Here is a 27897-nt window from a genome sequence, read left to right as displayed (position 1 = left end):
CTGAAAGGCTACAGGAAAAGCCAGCAGCTTCAAAAGGACCTCAGCATCTTATTTCTAAAGAAAATGTATACTTCTGTCAGGCTGGACCCTCAGAGCTCAGCTTCTGAACAGGCTCTCCCTGAACCATCAGACACAGACATTTCTGGGCTAGGGGAAGAGGCTTGTCAGCCCACAGTCATGGGGCGCTGGGGTGAAGAGAGTGGGCAGTGACAGAAGACAGCTGGTAAGGTCTGTCCCTGTGGAAGAAGGCCAAACACCCGATAAAGTAGAAAGACAAATTATCCTTTTCATTGGTGGAAGACTCATTGTACGGCAATGATTTTGCTCTAAATAAATACTTCAAGAAGCCTGGTCACTCACTATTGGCACAGCTACTAGAAGAGACAGCTTCAGAGGGACTGGACACTGTGGATAACACACCAGGGACCTCAACATGAGACTTGATTGACTCCAGTAGTCACAGGGCAGGAAAGGTGCATAGCTGAAGACTAGGAGCCTGCACAAGGATAAAAACCACAATTAGACTGGATTGGATCCATCCTGGTAACTGTAACCCAAGGACTATTCTTATGTAAAGGCAGAGAAGTTATATAAGTAACAACACTGAGATTAAAATCCATCCTGAAACTGTTTTCACAAAAACATAAGTTATGTGAGAATGGTCGTTACAGAGATCTTGAGGACCCACCATCTATCTCTTGGTTGAATAATGACTACAGCTATCTGCTGTGGTTTCCTCCCTGCTTTCCTAGCCCATCACTAGGGGGAGCTGCCATTACCTCATTTCTCTCAGCCCCTACCTGCCTGGCCAATACTTTTATACAATTATCTTGCCTAATTCTCATGTCTTAGGTGCACTGCGCTTTCCTTTACAGCTAATGGTGAGACATGGGTACCTTCAGGTTCTCCTTATTCTAAAATGCATGTCCCAAGTACATCAGATAAATTGCATTCCTTAGGTATCTGTTTCTCAAGTCCAGGGTGGCTAGCCTGGGTGTTAAAGAGGAATCCCATCAGTTACCTTGAGAAATTACTTTGCTTCATACTAGGTACAATGTTCAGCACAGTGGTCGCTTGCCTGGGACTCATAGACACTGAGCAGCATTTGTGTTATGATAGCAAGCAGCCACTCAGGAGAAAGCAGGCCAAACCCATCTTATTTAGAAAGAAAATCTGTCCCTTCTGCTTTGGCAAAGGGAATCTGAATGTCTCTTTGGAGTCATTTCCCCATCAGAGATGCTTAGTTTCCTTGCACATTGTCTGAAGTCCTCACGAGGAAAGAGACTACAAAACATCTGTGTGCATATGTGTGTGATGCCAGCCTTGCAGATGATCTGTAGTGGGCACTGGGCTGGAGTTCCGCAGCTTGAGCTCTCAGCAGATGATTCAAGGATGCACCACAACAACATACCCCTGCTCTTTGAACACAAAAGAGCATAGTCCTTTAGAGAAACAGAGACAAACATTGGTCTAGATGGCAAAGGCAAGAAGAGACTCCTGAAGGAAAGAATGGGAAATGAAAGAGGGGAGGCAGAGGGAACAAAACATGGAGGAAATGAGCAAACAAGGTGGGGGACAGAAAGAAAGACGATGTACCTCAACACCAAAGGGGAAGTTAGTACTACTGTAGTTTCATTCAGAACCTGCATTTGGCTGTAGCCACGTACAGCTTTCATATATCCGGGCAGATGCTAAGCAGCATGGATATTTTCCCTGTTTACCACAGCCCTAACACCCCAGCTGCTGTACACCATGCCTAGGACCTTTGTAGAGCTGAAGTCCGCACAGGGGCAACAAGAGCCACAAAGACAACACCAGTCCTGTCCTCTCAGACATGTCTGTGGGTTCTCAGGTGCCCAATTAACTGGTATGTTCATATTGCTAGCTCTGCTGGAGGAGCTCTGGAAGCATCCTCCCTTCTCTCCAGCCCCACCCTTTAAGGAACTTCTGGGAATTTAGTATCTTTGAGACTCCTTGTCATCTGTTGAATATGCCAAATCATTGGCAGGATCGTACAAACAAGGAACCAGAGGGCATGACCCAGGTTAAGTTGCCAACAAGAAACAGAACTTCATGTCCATCTATCTGAAGCTTCGTTATTCACTTCTAAAGCCAGCAGAGGTGCACTCAGACTAAGTCTGTGGTCTAGTCTAAGGCCCAGTACATGCTGGAGTTTATAAAATCCCACATGAACAAAGTATGATATAACTAACTGACTTTTGCAAAGTCTGCTTTGGAAAGTCCTGGCTTTCTACCCCCTTGGCAGAGGTGGAAGCAGACATGCACTTACACTTCTGGTACTTTGTGGAATGCACCTTGGCTGCCAGGGAGAGGAGAACCAGGAGCCAGGAGCTTGTGTTTGTGGCAGCTCTTCTGATGGACCTGGAAATCCACAGAACCTGGCTTCCTCAATAAACCAGGCATTCCCCCGGAGCTCTCGGCATCAATCATCTGCTGGCTACGGCCTAATGCCGTTTTCCTCAGTAACAGAAGGAGATGCCTGGCAAAGGGCTGTCCGATAGAAGGCTACGTGCTGTATTTAAGGTGTATTTACCTCACACAAGAATGAGCAGTGACTTTTTCTTCAGTTAGCATGTCCCACAGCTTGGATCAGTTGCTAAAGGCTCTTTCTTGAAATACCATCTCTCCTGATACCTGCTGTGCAGACCTCAGCCCCCTGCAATCATAGAAATGTAGAAAGTCCCACAGAAAAGGCAAAACCCATACATTTTCTTGGAAGATTTGCATGACCAGCTTCACCTTCACATGACAACAAGGAGGCAAGTCTTCTCATGCATGCTACGTGACTCCAGTCAGCTTCAGCCCAGTGGAGGTTTTAGGACTGGCCTGGGTTCTACCGTAGAACAAGCCCAGCCAAGCACATTGCCTGAACTCAGTGCTACAGAAGCAACTAAACACCCAGGCTCTGGCGCAAAAGTGCTTTTCAGGCTGCCTCTATGACACTAGGCAGCTAGGTACCTCTACAGGCAGGTAGCTGAGTTGAACCCACGGCAGATACGAGGTGATGCTGGAGACTTGGTAACTCCCATCATTTACTGCAACACTCAGGCAGTTACTTGCAAGTATTGCCCTTCATCTCCAGACTTCAAGTTTTGGCTTTTTCTTTTTTTATGATAAAATCCTAGCATGCTTTCAAGAACTGTATTAAGATCAAGGTCATCCCAGGGGGTGGGGGAGGCAAGAGGATTTCATAAAGCTAATCCAAACTTACCAGTAAGCTGTAACCTGCACAGCTAGAGGCCAACAGCTGCTGTCCCACAATCATGCCCCTCATTACTCATGGGCACATATGTGTTAAACATCTGCAGCTGCCAAAGGCTCTGCTGAGGGATCAGAGACCATTTATGATATTTCTCTATCTCAGCTGATGGTCTCTGTCACCCCTTAAGAACTTACAACTTGGTGCCACCTCCCAGCTTCCTGTAAGCACACTCTGCAGAAGGTATCTTCCCATGCCAGCTACACCACCACCATCTGGAAATAAGCCAAAAGTACACACTTTGCTGTCAACTGGCCTGCACTGCAGCCATCTCAGAGCATGCACCAGTTTGAACACAAACCAACCTTGTCAAAGCCTGTCTTGGCCTCCCAAAACCACTTCTGCCTCAAGCAATTCCTTGTTGGAAAGCAAGTCACTTCCTTACTGTGCCATCATGGTGTCCTTATATGGTTGCTGGGGGAAAAAAAAATCCTAAATTCAGCCATTGGCAAGGTAAGCAGGAAGTTTACATCCAACTCTACTGATTTTCCTCCTGGTACCTTGGAAATAAGAAGCCTCAGGAAGGGTTCAAAAACTCAACATCTAATGCCCAGGTTTTACAGCAGATACTGAACACGCACTCCGAACTGTGACTCCTGGCCCTAGGTAATCAAAAGGAAACTCCCACAACAAAAAGGCTGGCTTACAGTGGGGTAGAAACAGGATAGACTCAGAAAATAATTACATTCCCCAATTCATCACACAAATGTAGGCAAATATTTAAAACTTACTGTAAAATATGGCTCATGCTTACTTCACAGGGTAAGCAGTGCTGGAAACAGGACTCAAGGTTTACATTTGATACCCTTGCCTCAACAATAATGTCTGCATACAGGCAAGGTACAAGGAAAGAACTGCTCATAGCTCAAACATTCAGACCCACAGCACAGACATAATCAAAAAGGCTCGCTCTTTATTTTAAACATAAAAAGAAACATTTTACACAGCATTGTTAGAACTATTTGGTACCTGCATTCCAGAATTGTGCCAAACACTTTATTTTATAACTTTGAAATTAAAACAAAAGAAAGAAAATATCTTGCCCTTCTGCTATTTGATGTTCAAGCTTGTCCTGGATCAAAATTCCAAGTGCCTGGAGGAATTTACCAGCTTAACCAGGAGATGTGGCAATGCGAACAGAGGAAGATCAACGTGAGCCCTTAGGATACTTTGACAATACCACAGGTTGCAGCAGGGAGGACATGGATGCTTGTACTGCATCTCAGGCAGCTTACTCTCCTGATACTCTGCAGGTTTAATACACAACCAGATGCACACACACCTCCACTCACACAAACCCCGGTCGCACGGGAAAAAATAATAATAAAAAACATGAAAAGTGACCTAGATTTTTTTTTTTTTTCATTAGAGATAAGATTCCCACTCTATTTTAAAAAAAGGGGATAATACAAAATTGGCACAAATAGAAGGAAAGCTGGGGGCTAAGTCTAGCCCCTCAACTTCTAGCCTTCCAACTACAGCAAATACAGGGTGGAAGGGGATGCAGCACTGCCTTCCAAGGGGCTGGCAGCAGTACAAGCTAGCAGCGAACTCGCTTCACTTGGAATGACAAAGATGGTTTGTTATGGGCCATGAAGGAAGGTCAACATTAGCTAAGGACATGGGGACCTTTCACTAGAGCGGGGAGCTCTGACCAAAATAACCCTGAGTTTTTTCCAGCAGGGAGTAAGTGTGCTATGTTGTGTGCTTGGGAAGAGCTGGCAGTTTCCTGCTTGTTCATTCCCTAATTATTGCATTACAGTCATGATCCTCTCTCCCTAAAACTTAACCAAGAGCACATAAACAAGGATTCAGTCTGCAAGGACAGAAAGTGACTGATGCTGTGCTTTGAACTTCACCACCACTACCACCCCTCCCAAGATGCCCCAATGCCACAGGCCTTCCGTGAAGAAAGTGGATGTTAATGCAGGAAAGAAGCTGCTAGGTCAGTGTGGGAAGGACAGCCAGCATCCCAAACATCAGAATGGTGTTTCATAACATCCAAGGAAAAAAGTAAGATTTCACTACACAGATAGGAGAGGAAGAAAAATTCTTGCTGTCAAAGTAATATCTGAGTGAAGCCTTTCCTCAACTCCCTTCCTTTGGAAAGCATCGCTACAGATTTCTGGGCTTTCACAGCAGAAGCTAGAGACTGCTTCTGCCCTGTTCCTCAGCGGAGGCAGCTATGTCTGCGTGCAACATAGGCCTTTTCAGAGCTCTTCCAGAAAGGAAAACATCAGGCCAGAAAGAAAAGTTGCTATGAATGTTCAGGCCAAAGTCTTCCAGAGGTTTATAGGTTTTGGGTGTCCCAATTTTGGAACACTACATAAAATGTCTTAGAGAGTCAAATAACAAGTTGCAAGCCCCAAATCTGCAAATCAAATCCATTTTGAAGATGTCTCACATTCAGCTTCCAATAATCATTGGACAACTCTGTGCATACATATGTATACATATGTGACTGCATGCGTGTTCACAGGCAGGAAGCAGAACAGCCTTCTAGAAAAAACCCTCATGTCAGCCTCAGAACAAAGGTCACGATGCAAGACAGGAAAAAAAACCACCCAAACAAAGGAAACTCACCGCAAAAACCCCTGATCTTGGAATAGCAACAGTGTTGAGCGCGAGGTTCCACAAACACTAACGTGAAATGAAGCCTTCATAGCACAGATACTAGACCTGCAGCTCCCCTGGAATGTGCAGTGGGATGAGCTATTAGTGAAGCAGACTGAATACATAACGAATGTCTAGATTGGCAATACCACACCACAGCCACTACCTTCCGTGGATGCTCTCCTTTAGCATCTTTTATCTTAAAAAAAAAAAAATCTGGAAAGAATTGAGCCATCATCTCAACTCTACATTTCTCACCCTTCTTGATGTGAGTCAAACCCTGGCTGTGATGTCAGGCTGCAGTACAGTCCTACTTCCTTGTTTGTTTATACACAGCATCTCTATTCTGACTTTTATTGCTTAAAACACCAGCTGTGCTGGGAAGACAGAACTGCCTGGAAAAGGAGCTGCTCCCACTCAGGAACCAGGTCAGTGTATGTGGAAGACCAAAGCAGGACTTCTATACTATAGCACCTAGGAATAGGTCTCAAACCCATGGGGAAAGCCCTGTTGCAGGCCCATGCACAAGACCAAGATCCGTGGAACCTGCAGGATTCTTGCTGCCCTCTTGGGCTTGCTCCTATTCCTACCCTGAGCTGCACTTCAGCTACTGCAGATCTCAGACTCTGCTCACAGGTTCAAGGGTTACCACTGAGTGACTCGAGGAAGCAGCATTGGAGTCTGGTCTGTGCATTTGGTAATACATAGTTTACAAGTCTTCTCTAAACATGATCAGTTGGCCAATTGCAGACAGAGATCCATCTAATTTTTATTTTTTTTTCATAAGTCACACCATCACCAGTGGGGCAAGGTCTCCCAGCTCTTCGCCGAGGCCAGCAGAAGGCTGGGCCCCATACCTAGACACCACATGCCCCCCTGCCACAAGCAGAACAGGGTCTCAGGCACAACGTGAGCAGCTGTAGTGGGGGGAAAAGAAGGTGGAAGGGTGAGGGAGAAGGTGGCCATAAACAGACATCCAACAAATACTTGTCTGAGGATTGACTCTTCAGGGTTGCCAGGTTAGCCCCTATTCACCACAGCTAAGAGCTTTGAGCACTGAAAATAAAATTAAAAAAAAGTTTAAAAAAAGTGTCTCAAAGACCTCCAGGCAAGTTATGTCTTGGGGTTAACTGCAAACCCTTTGAAAGCCAGGGAAGAGAAGGCATGCTGACAATCATAAACCAATTCTTTGCTGGAACAGTCTCATGAGGCACCAGCAGAATAACCTTCTCCAGCCTTCAATCCAACACAGAGAAGTCTGTGAGATGCCAAGGTGGACACAGAAAGGGAACAGGATGGTGTGATGGGGGTAGAGGGAAAAAGTAGATTGGTTAATACAATGAAAGTCTAACACTTCTACCAGTCCCTTTCCCACCCATCGTCCTGCCCATCATGCTTTCATACAGGGACATCTTTTCAAAACCAAGGAGGGGGACGGGACACTCTCCAAACAAAAACAAAAAAAACCTTAGTGAATTTTGTCACAGGGCCCTGCTGAAAGAAGGCTCAACAGTTTGCACACTAGAAGGACATGATCCCTATGCAGAAAGTGCTGCTGGAAAAGGAGAACTCCAAGTTGCTAAATATGGCCTGAATGCTCTCAGGGCATGACGTGTAACAAGGAGAAGCTTGAGGTCCAGGCTGAAATCAGAGAGGAAATGCACTGTCTTGTCTGGGCCTGTGAGCGAGTGTCTCAGCACAGTCCAAGAGCCCTGTGAGTCTCTCCCAAAATGCAAGCATGTCTGGCTCCCACGCTCAGTCCATCTCCATCGACATTAGCCGGCGACGCTCTCGTCTTGTTTCTTGCACTTCCTTCTTGCAGCACCAACGGGAGCTGCAGTAGCCAATGAGGCAGGATAAGAGTCCAATGACAGTGGCCAGGCCAATGCCAATCAACAGGGGATACTTGAAAGCATTCAGAACTGAAAGAGGAAGGCAAAGTCATTAGATATCATGAGAAATTCAGAGATCCCCTTTATTTGTTCTTGTCTAAAAAAGGAGAAAATCCCACATTATTCAGTCATGGGCAGATTAATTATTTCAGAAGGAAATTACACTAATTTTCCTTCTTGATTTCTGTCTTTTGAGGTTTGGAAAATTAGTCTTTTACTGGACTCCCTTACCTCCTCACCCTAATTCTTCCTCCACCATTTCAAAGCCTCAAGGAGGCTAGAAGCACCAGAGGAACCTTGAAGTGAGACAGCAAAGTACAGCTAGTTCCAAGAGGTAGTCCGTTACCTGTTCCTCCAAGCAAAAGCCTTGCAAAGTTTCCCCAGAGGCAGACTGTAGCTGCACTCTTTGTAATATGTTTTCAAAAGGCAAGGAGTGGACTCCTTTACAATATGCTTGATTAGATCTACTTGTACAGTATATTCACTGCCACTTGGCAACCCTGTCTAATCAACCTCCAAAGTTGGTACCTAAACAAGAAATTTGATGTGCAGGCACCTACCGCTCAGTTAAAAGGCAGCATCAAGAACTGTAAGGAGTTCGGAAAGTACAGTTGTAATACTTATCTGCACAGTAGGGAGAACAAAAACTTCTGATTGCTTTCAAGTTCATGGAACTTGCCAATATGACCTTTCCGGGAAATACTAAGAAGAAAGCAACTAGTTCAAAACCTCTCCTGCATTAATTTTCCTCCTTAGCTACATGCTGAATGCAGGATCTAGCGTGCAACTTGCTTCTCATGAAGTCTAGCAACACTTGCAACTCAGGTTGGAAAGCAGACAAGGCATTAAGTGCAGGGAGCAGCATATCTTGTGGTTAGGAGAGGGAAGGAAGGAGTCAGAGCTCTGACTCTCTGTTCTCAGCTTTGATATTAACCACAACGCAACTCTACTTCAGCACGCCCCAACTGCAAACCAAGGCTTCCTCCTGCAGGCAGCAGAAGGGTTAACACTTGGAGAGAATACTATGCCTTGATTGATAGATGCTCCAGCTATGCAAAACATCACTAAGAGATCAGGAAACAGAACTCTCCAGTCTTATGAGAATGATCTGTTCAGGCCTACCTAGTCTACAGAATCTGGAATCAGAAGTTGCAAACGACAGAAAAGGATGACAAAATCTAATGAGATTATCACAGGCACCTTTAAAAAGAGCCATGGGGAATATTTGTCACAGAAAGACATGACAAGGTGTTAAAAAAAATATTGCATAACACATGTTGCAATCTCTTACCATCCATTTTCACAGATAGAAAGATGGGTTTGGCTTTGATGTCAGGTTCCCGCTGCCATACACCAGTGGCAGATTGCACCCAGGGGGTCACTACGCAGTAGTGGTTCCCAAAGTCGTGGTCCTCACAGCCATGCACGCGGAGCCGGAATTCCAGCGGGCTGATTCTCTCCAGGCTGAGATCACTGCTCCCGTTTCTCCTGCTCTGCGTGACAATCCCTCTCCGGTCCAGTGAGGCCAGCAAGATGGGCTCTCTGTCCAACGCAAAGGAGCGCACAGCAAACCAGGAGACATCAAAGGACATATCATCTGCATTTGTGGACAAAGAAGAATTTGGACATGTTGGTGAGCTCCAAGGAGTATTCATAGTGCCACTTCTCAGCAGAAAGGTTAATCTGCAAGAAGCATAGCCAACACTGGTATGACAGTGGAAGAAAAAAAGAAAAAAAGAAAAAAGGAAAAAAGAGTACCCTGAACATGTCCTTTCTAGGAGGATTCAAGCAGTGAACTGCAATGAAATGCACTGGCATGAAGAATGTAGCTGCACAGAAAGGGTGACTTACTACAGGGACGACAAAGAGGAGATTTCTTGCTTTCCTGCCTGCCACTAAAATTTATATTTCATCTCTGATCTAAGTTTTCAGCAAGCAGGCCTAGTGTCATAAGTTCTACAACTATGCTGAACCTACATTGAAAAGGGATTGAAAGTGCTAGGTATTTGCTAGCAGACAGTGATTTGCAATCGCTATCTTCATGTAGGGCCTACACAACCACAAAGTCAGAAGGCTCTTTCCTGAAGACTCCTTCCTTAGATTTTGTCTGCCTAAATGCATACAGAGATTCTACACAGAGCATTCAGGAGCAAAAATACAAAGCATTCAGGAGCAAAGCCTGACCACGATGCTTTTATACATTTTTTCCAGAGTTGTGGGTTACTGTCAGGCGTCATCAGGCATCATGCCTTGTACAAGTTTTACCACCCAAGGAGATAGACTATAAAACGCATTTACAACACTTTTAACATTTAACACAGCTGACAGGTAGTCAGAGTTCATCAACACATCTAGCTCTTTCTACGCTCATGCAAGATCCTATTGATCCCATTAGCAGATCTCAGTCTTAACCCTATTAGGCTGATGTAGCTGAGTATCTACTTTAAAAATCACTGCTATTCTTTGCCAACGCGAGCCCAGCAACATCTGTCAGAGTCTGAAACCTGGCATGACCTAGAGCATAGACAGGAAAGCCTGCTCACTTGTTTCATCAAGAGGTCTTTCTTCCTGGCACATGCACAAACTGATGGGCCCAAACTGGACGCAGAGGTTACTATTTCTGTCCCAAGTTTTGGGCAGGTAGAACGTGTGCATAGGGCTTAACCTTTTCACACTTAAGACAGTCCCAGTGATTTTGGCAATATATCAAACCTTCATTTGCTAGTATTGAGAGCTCTGAAAAATACACTATTAGCAACCTGAAATTTAAAACTCATCCTTCATCTAATTGAGTTTGCTCTTCTCTAAGCTTCCACATTTGATTTCCAGGCTAATGGAAAAATTAAAGCCCTAAACCTGCTGCTGTACTCAAATTCTTTACAGATATAAGTGAAGACAATTTTTAAGCCTCTACCAGGCAAGCTAACACTTCAGGAAGGAAGGGAACCTCAAAATAATATTTTAAAGTAAAGTGACATAAAGGGACATCCTCAGCTCTGCTACTTCGAAGTACAGCAATAGCTGGCCAGGTAGAACATTCCCCCTTACTACAGCCAAAACCCACCCACTGTTTGGGGTATAATTAACTCCCCCGTAAGGTGCACTGGTTTTACACACATCTTCAAAAACAAAATAAAAGGATGAGAAAGCAGATGCCGGCTGATCAAACTGTTTTGAGACACCAGCCAGTTTCCTACCCTGCCTGCCATGGCCAGCTGCTCTGGGTGACGGCACAGAACCTCAAGAGAGCACCTTGCCTGTTTTGCAGCCCTGCAGCAGGAATAGGTTTCCCAGTTCTACATGGGGGTCATCATAGGTCATATGGACCAGCAGCCCTCACAACAATCAGTCTTGCCTATCATACTACAAATACTACTATTAGTTACTTGGCATAGCACTTGGACCGCTTCCCTTGAAAACAAAGTTAATAAAAATTACCATAAATGCATGTTCAGTTAAGGGGACCAAATTTTGACCTCTGCTTTGTGTACTCCTCCAACTGTCTGCGGGAAACCGGGCCTCTACTGGAGAGAGCTCTGTTTCTATAAACTACTCTTTGTCTCTGCTGCCTGTTTATGCCAAATACAGTAATAGCACTGGTCCACAGGCAGTCACATTCGGAATGACCAATTCCTTCCAAAGATTGAGACTGCCATTAGCTCTTGTGTTTCCAGGTACCACAGGAGCATATGGACACCTTCCAGGCTAAGTCCAACTACGCTGAACACACCATTGAGCTGCCACAAAAGGTTTAAACAATAACTTTATATATATAAAAAATAATCTAGCCTTCAGATTCCCAGGCAACTTGCTACCTTTGAAGAATTCCTTCTTTTCAGTCTCAGTTAATTTGAGGTTCCCTTCCCTCCACATACAAAGATGAGTGCAGGCACTTGCTGTCATTTTGAAATAGCTGAATCTATCTTCTGTAATTACAACATGGGACAACAGTATTATGCCAACATATTTTATTAGTCAGTATACACAGTGTGCAATTAGTGACTCACTACAGACAGTCAGAGGGAGGATTTGGCTCTGAGTGCTCTTTGTCACTATCCTCCTTGAAATAGCTTAATACAGCAAAGTCATCTGATTCATTTCTATGTAACTGTGGCTTTCATGCAATAAAAACACAGGAAAATTTAGCAAAACCAGGACATAAATCAGGTGCTCTCTAAAGATCAGTGACGAACATGCCTAGCAGCTTGCAAGTGGTAATAAATACGTAGTTTTATTGACATAAAACAGGTCACACACTAGGCTTCCCAAAAGCATCTGTACCATTCCACACACACCTTGCATCAATGTTGACAAGTCACTCACAACTTTTGTCCCCAATCTACAAAAACCAAACCCAACCACAAGAACCACACTCACACTTAACACTACAAAGGTTTCTTCCACCAGTTCCTTCCATGCTCCACAATGTTGTAAGTAGCGTGGGACACCTGGACAAGGTGCCCCACATCAGAGGAAAGCATAACATCCCAGTGCCAAGCTCAGAAGGCCATCAAGGACCTCAGTGCACCCAGGTCATGCAACTCAGCTGCCTTCATAAAGGAACACAAAGCACTGGGAGCTGGACGCTTCAGAGCTCTGTGAGCAGAGTAATAGTGGTGCTATGCTTCCTCTCCTCCTCAGTTAGTGAGGATCATCAACATGTAAAGCACATCTTTATGCACATTTCAATTTGACACACAGGACTAAGCTGTCTGGGTCTTAGCTGCTTCCCTGGCCAATCACTCCTCAAAACAGGGAATCCTATTTCTAGACCAGCTCTTAGGAACCATACACTTCCACTGCTTAGAATGGAGCTCTCTCAGCATCTTGTTTCAGTGCTGAATCACAATTTTGAGACCCTTTTTGTTTACTACATTTAAATGAGGTTGAATAGGGCTTCCTAGAGAGCTGAGCAAACCACTTCAAGCCATACAAGAAGTAAACAAGCTGGTTTTGTTAAATTCTCCAGAGTGCCCACTGGGTCTGTCTGGAGCAGATTAAAAAAAACATCTCCTTTCAGGCACAGTAATACTTTTAAATCCCTAAGCACATAGCCCAAGAAGGGGTGATCTGGGAAGTCTAGAGAGATCGTTTGTGAAAATGTGTATTCAACAGAAATATCAGAAGCAGCTTTCATATCTTCAGGGCACAGAAGAACTACTATTCCCCCCTGACACACACATACTCCCCTCATATCAATTCAAAACACCAACCACAGCTGCCAAGCCAAAGGAGCACTTCTTTAGATGGAGCAGTTGCTGCCATGTACTGAGCTTAGTAATACACACTCCACTTCAGCAGGGTCTCAAAGAAGCAGAGGAAATTAAAGCATGCAGCAGTCACGCCAAAACATTTTCCACCCTTTTGAAAATTTCCCACAGGGTGGGTACACACAAACACACACACAGAGTATTGTGAATTGCCTCTACCAGACAAGGGTCCAACCCGTAAGTAACACTTCTAGAAACAAATGGATTGATCTAACTGTAACAAAGGGCACTGACAAAGATCATTGGTCATTTAACTTTTCCTCAGCTCCTTGGAAGTACTTTATTTTTCTTATTGTGCATACAAAGAAGAAGAAGAGGTGGCACCTGACACCTCAATTTGTTACAGGAAGCATACATACTAATCCACATGCATACGTGCAAAGTTGGGTGCCTATGTGTACAAGAGCAGAGCTGGCTGGCATACCAAGTGCGTTCGAAGTGTTTTGGATGCACATTTAACAAGACATCCTATGAAATTCCCTGATCCTTCTTTGCTCATAAGAGAGCCCAAAACACAGCCCTGCAGCAGGTCTGACACCAGAAGAGTAGATGGCCTTTGAAAGCCATCATGCCCCTCAGAAGACAGTCAAATGCAATTGCTCCGCTCTCCTTTCTCATCACATTCCCCAACGGAAAGACCATGCCTGTACTGCTGTCATCTGTTTTCTTCTAGGACATGCTGGCAACTCTTGCTTTGTTTATCTGCTTACCTGGTGTAGGCTTTCCCTAACAACATACCCCATTTCCCCACTGGGATGAGACAGCCCTGTTATTTTCAATCTGTCTAATGTTTGGCACTTATTTAAAAAGCAAGTTCTCCATTCCAGTTGTGAATTAAGTTGCGATACTGACTCAGCATAGAGACAGATTAGAGATGGGATACAGGGGAATAAAGTTACTACTGAGGAACTCCATCTGTTTGTTATCACATGAGCCCTTAAGGCCCTTCTTCACCTAACCTGCTCCGTTATCCCCCTGCTCTAGTCCCCTCCATCTCTCAAGGCCAAGAAGGCAGACTAACAAGGGAAGTCTGCACACCCTACAGGGCTTGCATAGATTCCAGCTGTTCTCTGCAGCTCTTCTGCTGGTCTCATCCAGAGGGCAAGCAAGGACTGGAGAGAGGCCAGCTTCTCAGGCCCATATGAAAGGCCCAGATGGGCTTTCTCCACACAGCATGGCTGGTTAGGCCCCAAATCCTGCTCATTCCGCAACTGGAGGCTCAGAGCATGGAAGGTTCCCTCAAAGCCTGCCACAATGCCACACTTTACTCCGTTCTAGGCGTATCTGTTGCCTGTGCCTCATCTGCCCCATTACAGCCTCAAAAAAAAAACCCAAACCCCCAAAAAAATAAAACACCCCCCCACCCCACCCCAATCCAAAACAAATTAAAAAATCCCCACAGAGGCAGAGATCTGCCATGTTCAAGATGACATTACCCAGCTATGGAACAGATTACAGCACTGACATTTAAAACTCTGCACTGGCTGCTGCTGACCACTGGAAACAGCATCATTTCCAACTCCGGGCATCATCTATCAATTCAACAGACATCCATGAACCCTTATGAAGTTGCCCAGTTAAAACTTAATTGTGCTGATGAGCAGCTCCTCGAAGAGGACACCTTTTTACTTCGATACCTTTGATTATCCTTATCTTGTCAGTGCTCCTCCCAGTCTCAAGCTACCAAAGACACAAAAAACCATCACGAACCCAACTGCAGCAGAGCACTGACAGGAGAGCCCCGCTGTTACTAAGGGGCCTCTTTTCAAGTTTTAAGTGAGTCAGGGATGCTGAGACCGCTTTCACAAAGCAACCCCAAGCTTATTTTAGCTGTCGAACACCAGCAGAAGCAGCAGCTGCTCCCTGCCAGCAATTATGGCTTTGCAAAGGAAGCCAGCTGCTTTGGGTACTGCCTCACAACAATACCTGTAAGAGCTTGGGCACACCTCAACTTAGAAGAGGCTTCCTGCTGAGCAGAAACCGCAGGACAGACTGAGGTATACGTACAGGCATACGTCGCTGCTTACTGTGTCCAATATCCCAGGCTATGAATCTTTTGACAGCAATAAAGTTTACTCAGCTTTTCCTCCCTACCAAGCATTTCAATAATACAATCTACAGACTTCTATCATTTTTTCACAGGCAGCGCACAACTGTAATCTAGCAAATTGCTTCCCTGCTACACTCAGATTTAATGTAGAACAGACATCTTGGAATTTCAAAGTGATGGGCCTCTACTAAGCTTGGTACTTCATCTCATCAGCTACTACATTATAAGTAATATTTTCTGCACAGCACCTCTTTTGTAGTGGCTTACGCATAGATTTCTAAGTTTCGCATGAATCACGACACCTTTATATTTAGGTATATATATTTATATTTACATACATACTTATAGATTTATTTTAAATACATTTTTATATTCATATATATAGAGAATGACTTTTAAAAAACTAAACTCACTCCAAACCCAAATTTTGGGTATAACCAGAGTTATTCTCACAGCATTTTGATAAAAAGCAGCTCAGGCAATGCTTGGCAAGCAGCTGGGTTTTGAGCAATTCTCGGAACTTTTCAGCTCTTCATAAAAATTTGTCTTTAAAGTGTTCACTATCCTTTTCACAGCCATTAGGTACTATGTTTCTTTCTTCTTCCACACAAAAAAAGGAGGCTCACCCTCTGAAGGCATCAGCAATAAACATTCATTTTTGGCATTTAGGCTGCAGTAGTCAATTATTGTGATTTTTAGATTTACATTAAGCCTTAAATTCATTCCAAAGTGTGAAGCTGACTGGCCAGGTGACTAAGATTTGTTTACAAATGACCATTTTCTCTTAACAGGTTTTGTCAATGGACCTCTTTTCCAATTAAAGGAAACAGGAATAGTTTTCATGGCCCATCTAGCAGTTGTAGGCTGAGATTGCCAGCAGCAGGGTCAGTTGGTACAGACAGTACAGGGGGGTTTAGCAGTAAGACCACCTTTTTTCCCCTTCCCCTCAGAATGTGAAACAAAAAACCTTTGTTTCAAATTGGGCTGTGTAAAGCGAACATGCTCTCCTGTATTTATCTACTTCTATAGGATTTTCAATGCTGGTTCTCAATTCTCCAGCCTCACTCAAAGGACAAAGGGTTGTAACTGCTGGTATTATTTTGCCTGGTGAAGGCAAATGAGTTACAAGTAAAATAATTTTGTCAAAATACCTGGCTCAAGTGCCATTCCTTCCATTGTGATGATACACAGCAAATCTGCCAGTTCACCCTGGTAAATCGTCAGGTTGTCAGAATGCACCGAGACATTAAACACAGGACCTAGAAAAGAGTAACAACAATTATTCATGACAGGCTTTTCTTCAGTGTCCAAAACCCTTCTTGCACGTTTTTGAAGTATTCTCTGCTAGTTTGTGGAGACAGAGGTCTGAAGTAGGGATAAGCAATCACGTAAGTTTTCGCAAAATAGTTATCCATTTTTAGCCATTAATTCCTGCACTAAGACAAAGTACCCAAACTGCCAGACCTGTCACCCAACACAGAGGCTGCTGCCCAAGTCTGCCTTCTACTGTCCTGCACAAAAGGAGCCAGTCTTCCACTGGTAACTCCTCTAAAAGAATGAGGGTTCAGGTCTTCAGGCTAATCCAGCATGGATCTTTTTGGCTGAGGCTGTCAATAGGAATTCAAGTTAGAGCAAACCAGTATTTTAACAGTACAGATGGTTCTGCTACGGAACTGAAACGCAGACAATACAGAAGTGCATCTGATAACACTTTTCTGTGGGTTTTCCTTCAGGCTCTGCCACAGATAGCTTCTTCTCTAGAAGATGTCTCAAAGCCCAAGGTAACTCCTTCAGTTGCAAAGTGGTGATGATATTGATGAAAACCATTACACTGTTATGAAATGCTCAGACACCATGACATGTGGTGTTTGACTTCTGAGGTACATAAGTTAAAAAACAAAACTTCCCCAAATTTTGACAACTACATCTCTGGTGCAAAATTAACAAAACCACAACTCCTCAGATATGCCGATATTGCTAGTACTCTATTTCACAGGTCAGAAACTGAAGAATATGTCAAAATACCCTTAGCGATTTCTCTACTAAACAAGGTGAAGGAGATGAGTAGGAGGAAAGCTGATGATAATAATGGTAGCCTCCAGGATGACTCTGGGGGAAACGGCCAGGGAACCCAAGAAGGAACTTGGGACTCAGATTAAGAAGTAACCCTTTTTACCCTCCCTGGACTCCATTAGCTGCTATTATTACCTGGCTTAGCTACCTTTGGGACAGCAGCAGCAGCAAGCATAGAAAGGTGGTTTGGGAGGAAAGAAAAGCTGTTGGAAGACTTGCCCTCCTCCACTCTTATATGCTACTGTTTTAGTACAGGAACTGTAAATTTCAAATCCACTGAAGGTCAGTGGCAAACAATGCTTTTGATGGAGAACATTTAAGGAAATCATCCAAGACAACCCACTTGTCCCTTGCCCTCCCAACAGGTTTCTGTGGAAAGCTATGCTGATAACTTACCACACTGCACACACTTATCACATCACTTCCAAACTGAGGTTCTAGAAATAAGCTTGGATGTGCCATGAAGCTAGAGCTGTCATTTTTGGTGAAACTATTCTAAACTACAAGGGCCTGGCTTGTTTTGGTCAGCAGAGATTACACAGCACACTAAGAAATGAATTCCAATTACAATGCAATAATTACTTCTGTGGCTTCCAAAATTCCCCCCACAATTTCCACTGGGCACAATGTGCTGCTCTTTGTTATACCATAAATTTCTTATAGCCCTCTTCTCTGCCCCATAAGCAGTTGTACTTTGTACACAAGGACAGTATGTAGACATATAATCCCAGAGGTTTGTACCCATTTTGACACTAGAATTCCTCTCTATTAAAAATTAAGATTGCAAGTTACCCCACCAAGCACGGATAAAAAGGTGGTAGAGATGCAATACAGGTTACATGTGGTCTACCAGCCAAGACTCCTACATGCTTATGCTAGAACATATTTAAGGAAATAAGAGACCCAGAATGCTTTGAAGTTCAGCTGTTCAGGTAGTGACTTCACAAGCTGGCTGCAGCCCTAACTTAAGCTCAGCATGATGGGATCCTTTTCTGGGGAAATGGAGAGAGATTAATCTCATTGCTTCCTCAGCCTCTACCCAAACTCCTTCTATGTGAATTCAGTTTGTTTCCTGACATTCACACACACACCCCCCAGCCATATTCCCCTTGCAGCCTATTTGATTATTCATCTTCAGACAAAACAAGGCATTTTCCATCATTTTCTTTGGAGTTCAAGGTCCTAGGGGACTAAAGGCAGCACGGACCAGGGCACTCCAGCCAACTGTAACCAGAAAAGTCTCAAGCTGTGTGTGAACTGTCACAGCAACAGAAACAAAGAGACGATCAAAATCTGCCAGGAACATCCCTGCATTCCCAGCACATACCCTCTGCTGCACTGATCAAAGACAACACAGCACCATAATAATCCTGGTACTGTCTATAGCTCGGGGTCTATCCTAAGTCCCAGAAGTGAGTGAGGTGACATCATGTTAGGAATATGGGACATGCTCTACTCCAGCAAAGAGGCTCTGTCCTGGCTAGATGCTGGCAGGGATTGAGCAAGGGAGATGAACTGCATGATCACAACTTTGTCAGGCTAAGGATGGGCTGCCTTACCCCTGCCCTAGCAGGGTAAACAAGGAAAGACAGAGGGTACATATAGACAGAACTTTTCAGGCCTTATTTCTAGGTTGCAAGTCCAGACATATACTGCATTCAACAGACACCGGCTTCAAACCCTGGCATGCCAACAAACCACTAATGCAGAGTGGAGTCTGACCACTCCTGGCCATTGAATGTCACAAGGGTAAAAGCTAAGCTTGTTTGGTCACTCAGGCAGGAAAGGCCATGTATCACGGTAATGCAGCACACTACATACTCTTCAGTTCTGGGTCACCAAGCACACCTCCACCCTGCCTCCCACATGAAGAGTCAAAGCTTCATGGGCAGTAAGAAGGCTGCTAGGCAGCAGCTGCTCTGTCATTTCATGATCGTACTTCCCCTTGGTAAGCCACAAACAGTTACTTCCCTACTAGGGTACATCTGCAAATTACCATCTGTAACTCCAGGGAGAAATCACTGTCCTGTGTTAGAACTGGATTTCAACAGAGTTGAGAGATGTGTCAGGGATTGTGCTCTTCCCTCTCCCAGCTGAAGAGGGAAAAAAACTTTTTTATTTTTTTTAAACCTAAGCAAGCTTCATTACAGTGAAAGCTTCTTAGTTCGCTCCTGAAAACTGTGTGGTTGCAACTTCTTAGGAGGAACATCTTTCTTCTTTGGAAGTATCTTAGGCCTTCTGCCCACATGCCCCATGCCCCAGGCTGCCCTCAGGCATGAAAGGACAGAATAAAGCATCTTCATAGATTTCCACCCCTACGCCCACCCACTACAAAACCTGAAAAGGCAGGAGGCTGTTTTCACAGAGACCCATTAGCCCTGAGCTGGACCACAAAGACCTTTTAATCCCCCTACCCTCTGTCATAAGGTACACTTGAGTCAGAGTTGTAGTCACTACACAGCCTGGGAAAGATTAACAGAAGCTGATGATATGGCTCTAATCCCCCATTAAAAGTCATCTGCATGCCACCCTTCTCTATAGGAGGGTTCTAGTCTTGGTTTGGTTTTACTCTAAAAAACCCAACTGACCAGTGCTTTTAACCTGATTATAACTTGCCTGATTTATGTCCCCAGCTTAAACAACTTACTTTGGCTTCAGCTGAACCTGTCTGGCAACAGGATGAGAGAAGCACGAATAAGCTGCATGCCGATCTCTAACAAAAGCAGCAGCAAACCAGGGTTTGTTAGTGGGTTACAAGCAAAACCATCACCTTATCTCAATGGACATCTGCTTTACTGCACGCTCAAGAAAAGCACCTGGGCAAAAAACAGCACCAGAGGAAAAACAGGATGCTTCCAGATACATTTTCAAGGCTCCTGAGGACCTCCCAAGAGATCACAAATGTGCCACAAAAACCTTCTGCAAGGTGTGGATCCTGTTCCCCACCCCCGTCCCCATTACCATCACACCACAGTATTCAAGATGCCCTGGATCTAGACTCCACCAAGCAGGGCTTTGGACACAAAACCCAAGTGCTTTTCTTTAGTTTTTACCCTCCAAGAAAAAAACCCAAACCCTCAACCCCAAGCTTACAGATGCAGACATGCGGTAACATGCAACTCCCAGTAGACACTGATGACACCGACTATCAGGGTCTCAGCATCACCACGCTCAAGCACTTGCAGTGTCACAGGAAGGGTTGGGGAGGTGACAAACTCTCCTTCGATGAGATCTAAGTTCACGCTATGTTAACACTGAGAAAAACAGAACTCTACAGATAACAGATGATGTGGCTTTGCTCACCTTGCCACCTGTATTTAACCATTTGAATTACCTTTATTGGCACCTACTGGTCACTTGGGGGAATAAACAAACCAGAATTTAGTTTCAATTGCAGGGTTGACAGATCAAGCATGACCTGTAACGCTCATCAAGAACAAAGCAAAGTTAAGTGTAGGAAAGCTGCTCAGGAGTTTGAAAGCTGAGAAATAATTGGATTTTAATAACTTCAGGTTTGAAGATAAATGTAATGCCCTCAGCTAATTTGGCAACTAAAGAGCACAGATTTACAAAACAAACCAGCATTCCCAATTCTAAGAGCTAAGCATCAACCTTCCCCTAAATTGCCATCTTCTGCTGAGATCTTTGATTTAAACTAAGCCAAAATCTCTGTTCCTCACCATTGTAAGGCCATATGTAAGCTTAGATACAACACCTAAAAGAAGTTTTCTTCTTTATTAAAGTAATAACAATTTTATATTAAAAAGCATCTGCAGTAAAGATAGGAATAAAAAGAGTTTTCAGAGCATTTCTTGACTTCTGAATGCTTGAAAAACACTATGTAATTTTAAACAGAAAGTGAAGAAACTGAGTTTAGAAGTTTACTAGTACAAATCTAGAAGTGCTTAAAGAGCAATCAGGTTCCAGGATCAGGACCTGTTTGGTGTAATTTTTTCTGAATGTCCCCTTTTACGACAGATCCCATTGATTTTATGCAACCCAGGAAGGAAACTCCAGGATCCAAATCCAATAGTGATATAGTTTTCAGCTAAAAAGTGTATTGCAAATTCTTCCACATATGTAAATGAAAGGAAAAAGTGTTTATAAGCTGCACCAAATTTGGTTTATTACTTTGTGCTCAATCAGATTCACACTGAACAGGCTGCAGGGTGGAAAGGAGGAGTTCAAGTTTATTGAGTTAATCTACTCAGCTTAAGGATTTACATATTGGAGAAAAATAAAAAATCCTGAGCCCTATTTACCTGATGTCACCCCATTCTCCCTGCTTTCCTTCCCTGCTCAGTAATCCAAACACCTTAAATCTGCAAGAAAAAAGAAAGGGAAAAGGAGGGAGGATCACCAAAAGCCAGTTAACATCTAGATTTACAACAGAAGAGATCCTAATTACCTAGGTCCTAGGTGACATTTTGGCCTTTTCTATATCATTTTAGCCAGTACCTCTCTGCAAAAATAATGTATAGTCTCCCCATAGACATGAGTTACCTTTATTTTCCAGACAAGTAGGGTAGAGTAGAGAAAGGTCAAGTAACCTTACTGACAACAGAGATCCAGGGCAGGCTGTTCCACCCAAGAAGCCTGCGCCCAGTCCATTACCCAGCAGGGAGGCCACAATTACTGCGTGCAGCTTCCCTGCTTGCAATCAGCCAGCACCACGGACCACAATGGGGAAAAAAACTGATGCAACCCACAAGTTCTCTGTCTTCCAAAATATTACTCATATCTGCCCTGGCACCAAATCATTCACTCTTGAACTCAGAATCCCATGACCTGCCTTTCTCCAGATAATGAGTTCCTTCACCCACACTACTCCAGCCCCCTGCCCTCTCCCTGCTTCTTCATGGAGCTGTTCCCTAACAAGTTTTACCTCAAGCCTCATAATAGCTGTTACTGGAAGGAGCCCCCAAGTAGTTTAGTCTGTGGTTTCTACTTCCAGCTACAAATTAACGCACACAGGCACACAATGACAAAGCATGTTCCTGCCCATTAACAGTGGCTGGAAAATACCAGCCTTTCTTGCCAAAGAGTTTCTGCTGCATTGGTCTTCATTCATTTCCATGATTAAGGTTTCTTTCCTTTAAGAATCTTTCTATTCTCCTTTCTTGAAACTGAGCATCTCTCAGGGTCATTGCAGGGCATCATTTCATTTTAACTGCAAGTTCAGCATCGATACTCAGTTCATATTTCAGCAGCTCTCAGTTTATCTCAGCTTCTTCCAAAGTGAATGATAATACATTGCTGTGCAATGAGCTCACATGCAGATGTAATTCAGAGCTTAAGATTTCATCAAGACGCTTCCCTTAAAGTTCTCTTTTATTTTTGCCTCTCCAGAGTTTTCTGCCCTCTGCTGAATGGCACAGGGGGAAGCCAGCTCAGAGCACAGCCAAGCTCCAGATGGTTCTCTCTCATAACATACTTCTCAATATGAGATCAAAAGCTTCCTTCTCCCTGCTTCCCTCAAGGGAAAGGAAAATAAGTCACTTCTGTGGAAATCCCTGTGAGTGTATAGTGGGCAAAGATACTCTAAACACTAACCTGGGTTGCTGGGTTCAGGGTAAAAGGGATAGAAAATTAAAGGACGAATGCCAAAGAAGAATTTATGACACCAAGATAAACCAGGTGGATTTCACAGAGATCAGGTGCCTTGGCATTAAAAAAAAACAGCTGCAGGCCAGCTGAAGCCATTTGAACCAGATCTGCATCAGATAAGCACTCTGATCTCAAGGAAGTTCCCAGCTATTTGACTCCCACCTCTGCTGGCCAGGTCAGCTAAGGCTGCAGGCAAGGGGAGCATGAAAAAAAGACAGCTTCTTTCATCCACTGCTCAGCCCTTGCAGTGCAAAGGCACTGCCACTGGAGCAACACCTCCAGGTTACCAGAATACAAGTGAGAGACTTCAGGTTGGGTGGGTAGGAGAGTCTTACGAGAAGCTGTCTTGATACACTGGCTTCAGAAGAACAGCAAGGAACAGAAGACAGGTGTCTTCCAGGCTGAAAGAAAGGCTATGTACCCATACATCATCCAATAGCTCAAGAGCAGAGAGGATGCATTTGAGTTTCATCAGAAATGATGCAACTAAATTAAGGGAAAATTTTAAGACAAGCACTGGCAGCTGCTCTTGTCCCTCGCATCACTGGGCAACCTTTGAAAAAGAGATGGCAGAACTTCTGTTCTAGACAAAAAGAAGCACTGAAGAATATTAAAGTCTTCATATGGGACAGCTTCCCCCTGCCCCCCAAATGAGCTTACTTTGCTTACAGCTTCTGGACATAGAGCAGGCATTCATTTTATGAAATTAGTTTAGTGATCCATGTTATTCATAAGGCCAGACCAGAGGATCCACAAGATCCTCTCTGGTCTTAAAATATATTCAGCAGAGAACAATCTGCCATTGATTGAATATTTGAAAACTAATGACCTACTAGGCTCCTCCTCACCACCCCCACCCCCTGACTTCCAGTTTATATAATTCAGTGGACGAAAATCCACATTTCATTTTTTAGTTCAGGAAGTTTCAAACAAATGCCTTTACATTAACATTTCAGAACGCTAACCAAATGGAATAAATACGTCCCTCTGCAACAGCAAGCAGAGAAAGAAGAGAGATCTCTGCTTGCAGCCAGCGAGTTCTGCCTTGAATGGAAAGAATCCGAGCAAGACATTTTCCACAGATGTTCATGGAAAAACATTTCAGACCACTGCCACATTTCAAGCCTATTGTGGCAGGAAACACTGAAGTTTCATGTGCACAGTCCCCAGCTCATATATAAAAAGCTTACGGGCCTCCTGCAGTTCAGATAGATCACATTGCACGATGCGTATGCACACTAAAAACCCCTCCTTGAAACATCACTCAACTCAGAGATCTGGGAGGGAGTCAAACTACAAGACAGGATTTCCAATCCTAGCAAGCCTCCCCACCCCCTATCAAAAAGGAATCAATAAAAACAACTGAGAAAGAAATTCCTCCTGTGACTAAAACCTTCACGTAAAACCCTTTAAGGGCTTCCTTCTGCTGAAAATGCTGCTTCTGCATTTCTGTATGATCACCTCCCCACTTCATCCCTCATGGTACAAGCTGAAAAATGCTGTCAAAGTCCAAGCCTTCAAAGTAGGGAGGAGACTGGAATACCTTCTATTTTTCGAAGTTGTACTGCCTTATTATATCCCCCCCCCAACAGTCACAGTTAAAATGCCTTTCTGTTACACTTTGAGAACCCCAAAAGTCAGGAAAACTGTTAATGAGTCAATTGCATTATTAGGGACAAACACACTCATAAGCTACTCATCACCCATGTAACTCAGGATTTAGCAGCGCGGTGCTCCCCAGCTTTTACAGTTACCTGGAGAGCTGCATGCCCCTCTGCTTTTTCTGACCCTTTCCTGTTAGTATCTTCCCTCCAATTTTGGGGAGCCTCTCAACCTCCCTAGAAACCACTAGCTACCTCAGCAGTTCTGCCTTTCACCACTCCCATTAGGGAAAATCTGGCACCAGCTTCTTTTTCTGAAGACAAGTTTGACAGCTGCCTGTACCACAGGATGCAAGACAAAGGCATGATATCTGAGCCGTGCTTTTATAGCTGCTCCGCAGCTTTGCCATTTACCTCCGGCTCCCTGACTCAGTCACAGTTTGCAAAGACAGCACACCTCAGCAAACAAAACCAAAGTAACACACCCACAAAACATCTTCTGTCTTGTATACCCGATTCCAAATAATTTTCCAAATAATAATTGCACAATTAGTCCATTCTAACTGTGTTCATCACGTCCTCATCATGCCCAGAGATGAATGTCCAGCAAGGATATCCGAGTAACAACTAAAGGACACAAAGTTCATCCACCAGTTGAAGAAAGGAAGGTATTTCAAGCCAGATTTTGCTACATGCCAAGATTATTTTGGGAAATAGCTCTCCAGTAAATTGTGCCTGAGATCTCATTTCTCTCTTCATTCTTTTGTAAAGGATGAAAGACTAACAGGGCTTCAGGACTATACCTCCCTCTATGAGCCAGAAATCCTACCTGGGTGAAGAGGCTAGGAGTAGAGAGTGACAGCAAAAAGAAGTCAAGACTGCAAGATGCACACTTTCCTCCCTTGCATAGCTCACAGGTTTCCCTCTGAACCATGGACAATAATAGCATGCCGCCAAACTTTTTGGATGGGAGTTCAAAGTGACATAACGCAAGCAATGCTGGGAGAGTCACCAACCACCACTCTTGTGCAGGAAAGCCTCCACGTAAGAGCTTACTGTTAAGGGGAGGGGAGGGGTTTGGGACAGATTTCATTCTTGTTGGTTTCTTGCATCACCCCTTTGCAAATGCTGCTATCCCACTGTGTCTGACCCAGGTATCAAGAGTAATAAGGCCAAAACTATAGCCCATTAAACCATCTTGAGAAGACAACAAATCTACAGAAATATTCAGATGTGACAGTGCCGCTCTAAGAGGCATTTGAAACATAGGCAACTAACAGATTATTTTCAGAACAGTAACTTACCATAAAACTAATCAAAAAACCAACAAGAAATTACCTAGAACTGAGAAGCATTGAGCTGAGTCAATATCCTCTCTCTGGCCAGCTTAGGTCAGACTGCATCTTCATTAGGGTTTGTATCAGGATGCTACATTTCAAAGCTTCTTACATTGCAAGGCTGTCCCCCTACGCTCAGCCCTTGTCCTTTTCCCAGTGTGCCTAGTATAAGGAAGTTCAGTTTTCAGAAATTGCCTCGTAGATAATGATTACCTTAGTTATGGATGCAACCAGAAGTCAGGCTGCTCTTGCCTAGTCACAGCCATCTTCTAAAAACCCTACAGCCCCACTATTGTAAGCAGAATAACTCACAGAAAGAACAAGGGATGTGAGGATAGACCTTCTCCCAAGCTGTGCTTGCGAAGAGGAATGAACGAGTGCAGAAGGTTTGAGATAAAGCAGCTAAGTAGAGAGCTCCAACATAGGATGCACCTTTGGGCTACACCAAGAGCTCTTCAAAACTGCTCAACAAGTCACCAGCTTGGTTTATCAAGCCATCAGATGAGCCCCTCACTCATAAGTGCACCACCATTATAAAAACAACTCTGCAGTACTTCCCACCCACACAGCATGATAGCAAGTCAGTGTTAACATGCATCTCTGATGATCCAAACCAACCCTGTCCCCCTCTCCCTCCCCCTCCCCCCAACAATATACCAGGACAGGCACGCTTCTCTAGAAAAATCTCAACATGCAGGCTATGTTACAGCTGAAGGTGAAGGGTTTCAGCAAAGATGTGAGGAACAGGATGCACTTCTGATACTGAATTTGTCATCCCAATTTGTGAAGCTTTGTAGTCCAGCCACAAGGGGCCTCTAAGGTCTTCCAGTGGCAGGATATGCTTGCTGAGATGGCTGAAATGCTACCATTGCCTTGACCTCACCATTTTCTGCAATTACATCAACAGGAAGGTGTGCTCAGGCAATTTAATGCTATGCTAATCGAGTCTGTTTTGGAACAGAAATCTAGTTTATATTAACATTCTTCCAGAGCAGCCACTACCTAACAGCAATCTAGTCAAAGCTGGCAAATGTGGCAGCAATTATTCCATACTGAAAGCCAGCCCCGAGCCTGCAGGACCATAAATGCTGCATTAGTAAAGAAAAACCCAGGAGTTATGATTACAGCCAATTCATTAAACATCCTTCTGTAAACAATCAATAGCACAAAGGACACATGTACCACCAAAGGAGACAAGCAAAGCTCTCAGCCGTCATACCATTTGGAGACCCCTTCCATGTTCCAAAGAGCAGGTATTTCCCAGAGACAGGGAAACCACTGGGAGAGCAAAGGACTCTGTCCCTTTCTGGCTTAGACACACAGCTGCCAGATTCTATACCAACCTGATGTCTGGAAGTCTATCTGGATAGGGTTGGATAAGCCATTCACTGCTTCACGCCACATGCCACCACCACCTGGAGACCAGGCAGTCACCACACAGCGATACAGCCCAGCATCAGAAATCTGGGTCTGATACATCCTGTAGCGGAACTCATTCTCCTGGACCTTCTCCAGAACCACACCATCCACACGAGTCTGGTCCGTCCAGTCTTCCAGCCGCACTACTGAATCCTGGTTCAAGGAGATTATGCGAGTGGTTCCATTGGGACTCGACTGATCCGTTAGCGGCTTCTCTGCTGTAATGAGGACAGAATAGCGCGGTGTCTTGATGTTTTTTGAAGACACTTTGCATGTCATCTCAAAGGTGTGGCCTGCTACAAAGAATGGCTTCAATTTCACCGCCTCCACTGTAAGCGTGTAATCTGAAGAGGGAAGGAAATAGGCAGCAAGAGAGGGGTTAATAAATAGGTGCAGATATTTCTGCAGCACCTGTCAATCTAGAAGATTACAAATAAGCAAAGTACTTCTTTTGGAGAGACAAATCCCAGCACATTTATCTAAACACATATGGACATCCCAGAATGCTACTCAACAGCGCACACACACCAGTACACAACAGTTTGGGTCAAAATGCAAGGATTCATACAAACACCAAATATTGAACAGCTAATGCAATACAGAGGTCATAGCGTGACAGGACCTCCAGGATTTTTTTATTCAGGAGTAAAGATATTAGTCAGAAAAGACTCAAGAGTCTCAGTTTTACACTGGATCTGGAAGAACACCCTCAGCAACAGGGTACAAGGACACTGCTAAAGTACTCATGACTAGTG

General features: G+C 44.1%; 1 protein-coding gene across 1 annotated transcript in view; it reads right to left on the bottom strand.

The window, feature by feature from the left end:
• Positions 1–4179: 4179 nt before the first annotated feature.
• The window catches only part of PTGFRN (prostaglandin F2 receptor inhibitor), a 71113-nt gene continuing 47395 nt past the window's right edge, over positions 4180–27897 (bottom strand). The window contains exons 6-9 of the mRNA XM_072885665.1: positions 27067–27486; positions 16257–16364; positions 9077–9382; positions 4180–7815 (exon numbers count right to left, since the gene is read on the bottom strand). Coding sequence (XP_072741766.1) covers positions 7649–7815; positions 9077–9382; positions 16257–16364; positions 27067–27486 — 1001 coding nt within the window. The 3' untranslated portion in view covers positions 4180–7648. The remainder of the gene's footprint in view (positions 7816–9076; positions 9383–16256; positions 16365–27066; positions 27487–27897) is intronic.

The sequence above is a fragment of the Ciconia boyciana genome, chromosome 1 (assembly GCF_034638445.1).
Source record: "Ciconia boyciana chromosome 1, ASM3463844v1, whole genome shotgun sequence".
NCBI lineage: Eukaryota > Metazoa > Chordata > Aves > Ciconiiformes > Ciconiidae > Ciconia > Ciconia boyciana.
Note: the sequence above shows the minus strand (reverse complement) of the source record. Positions and strands in the feature narration are given on the sequence as shown.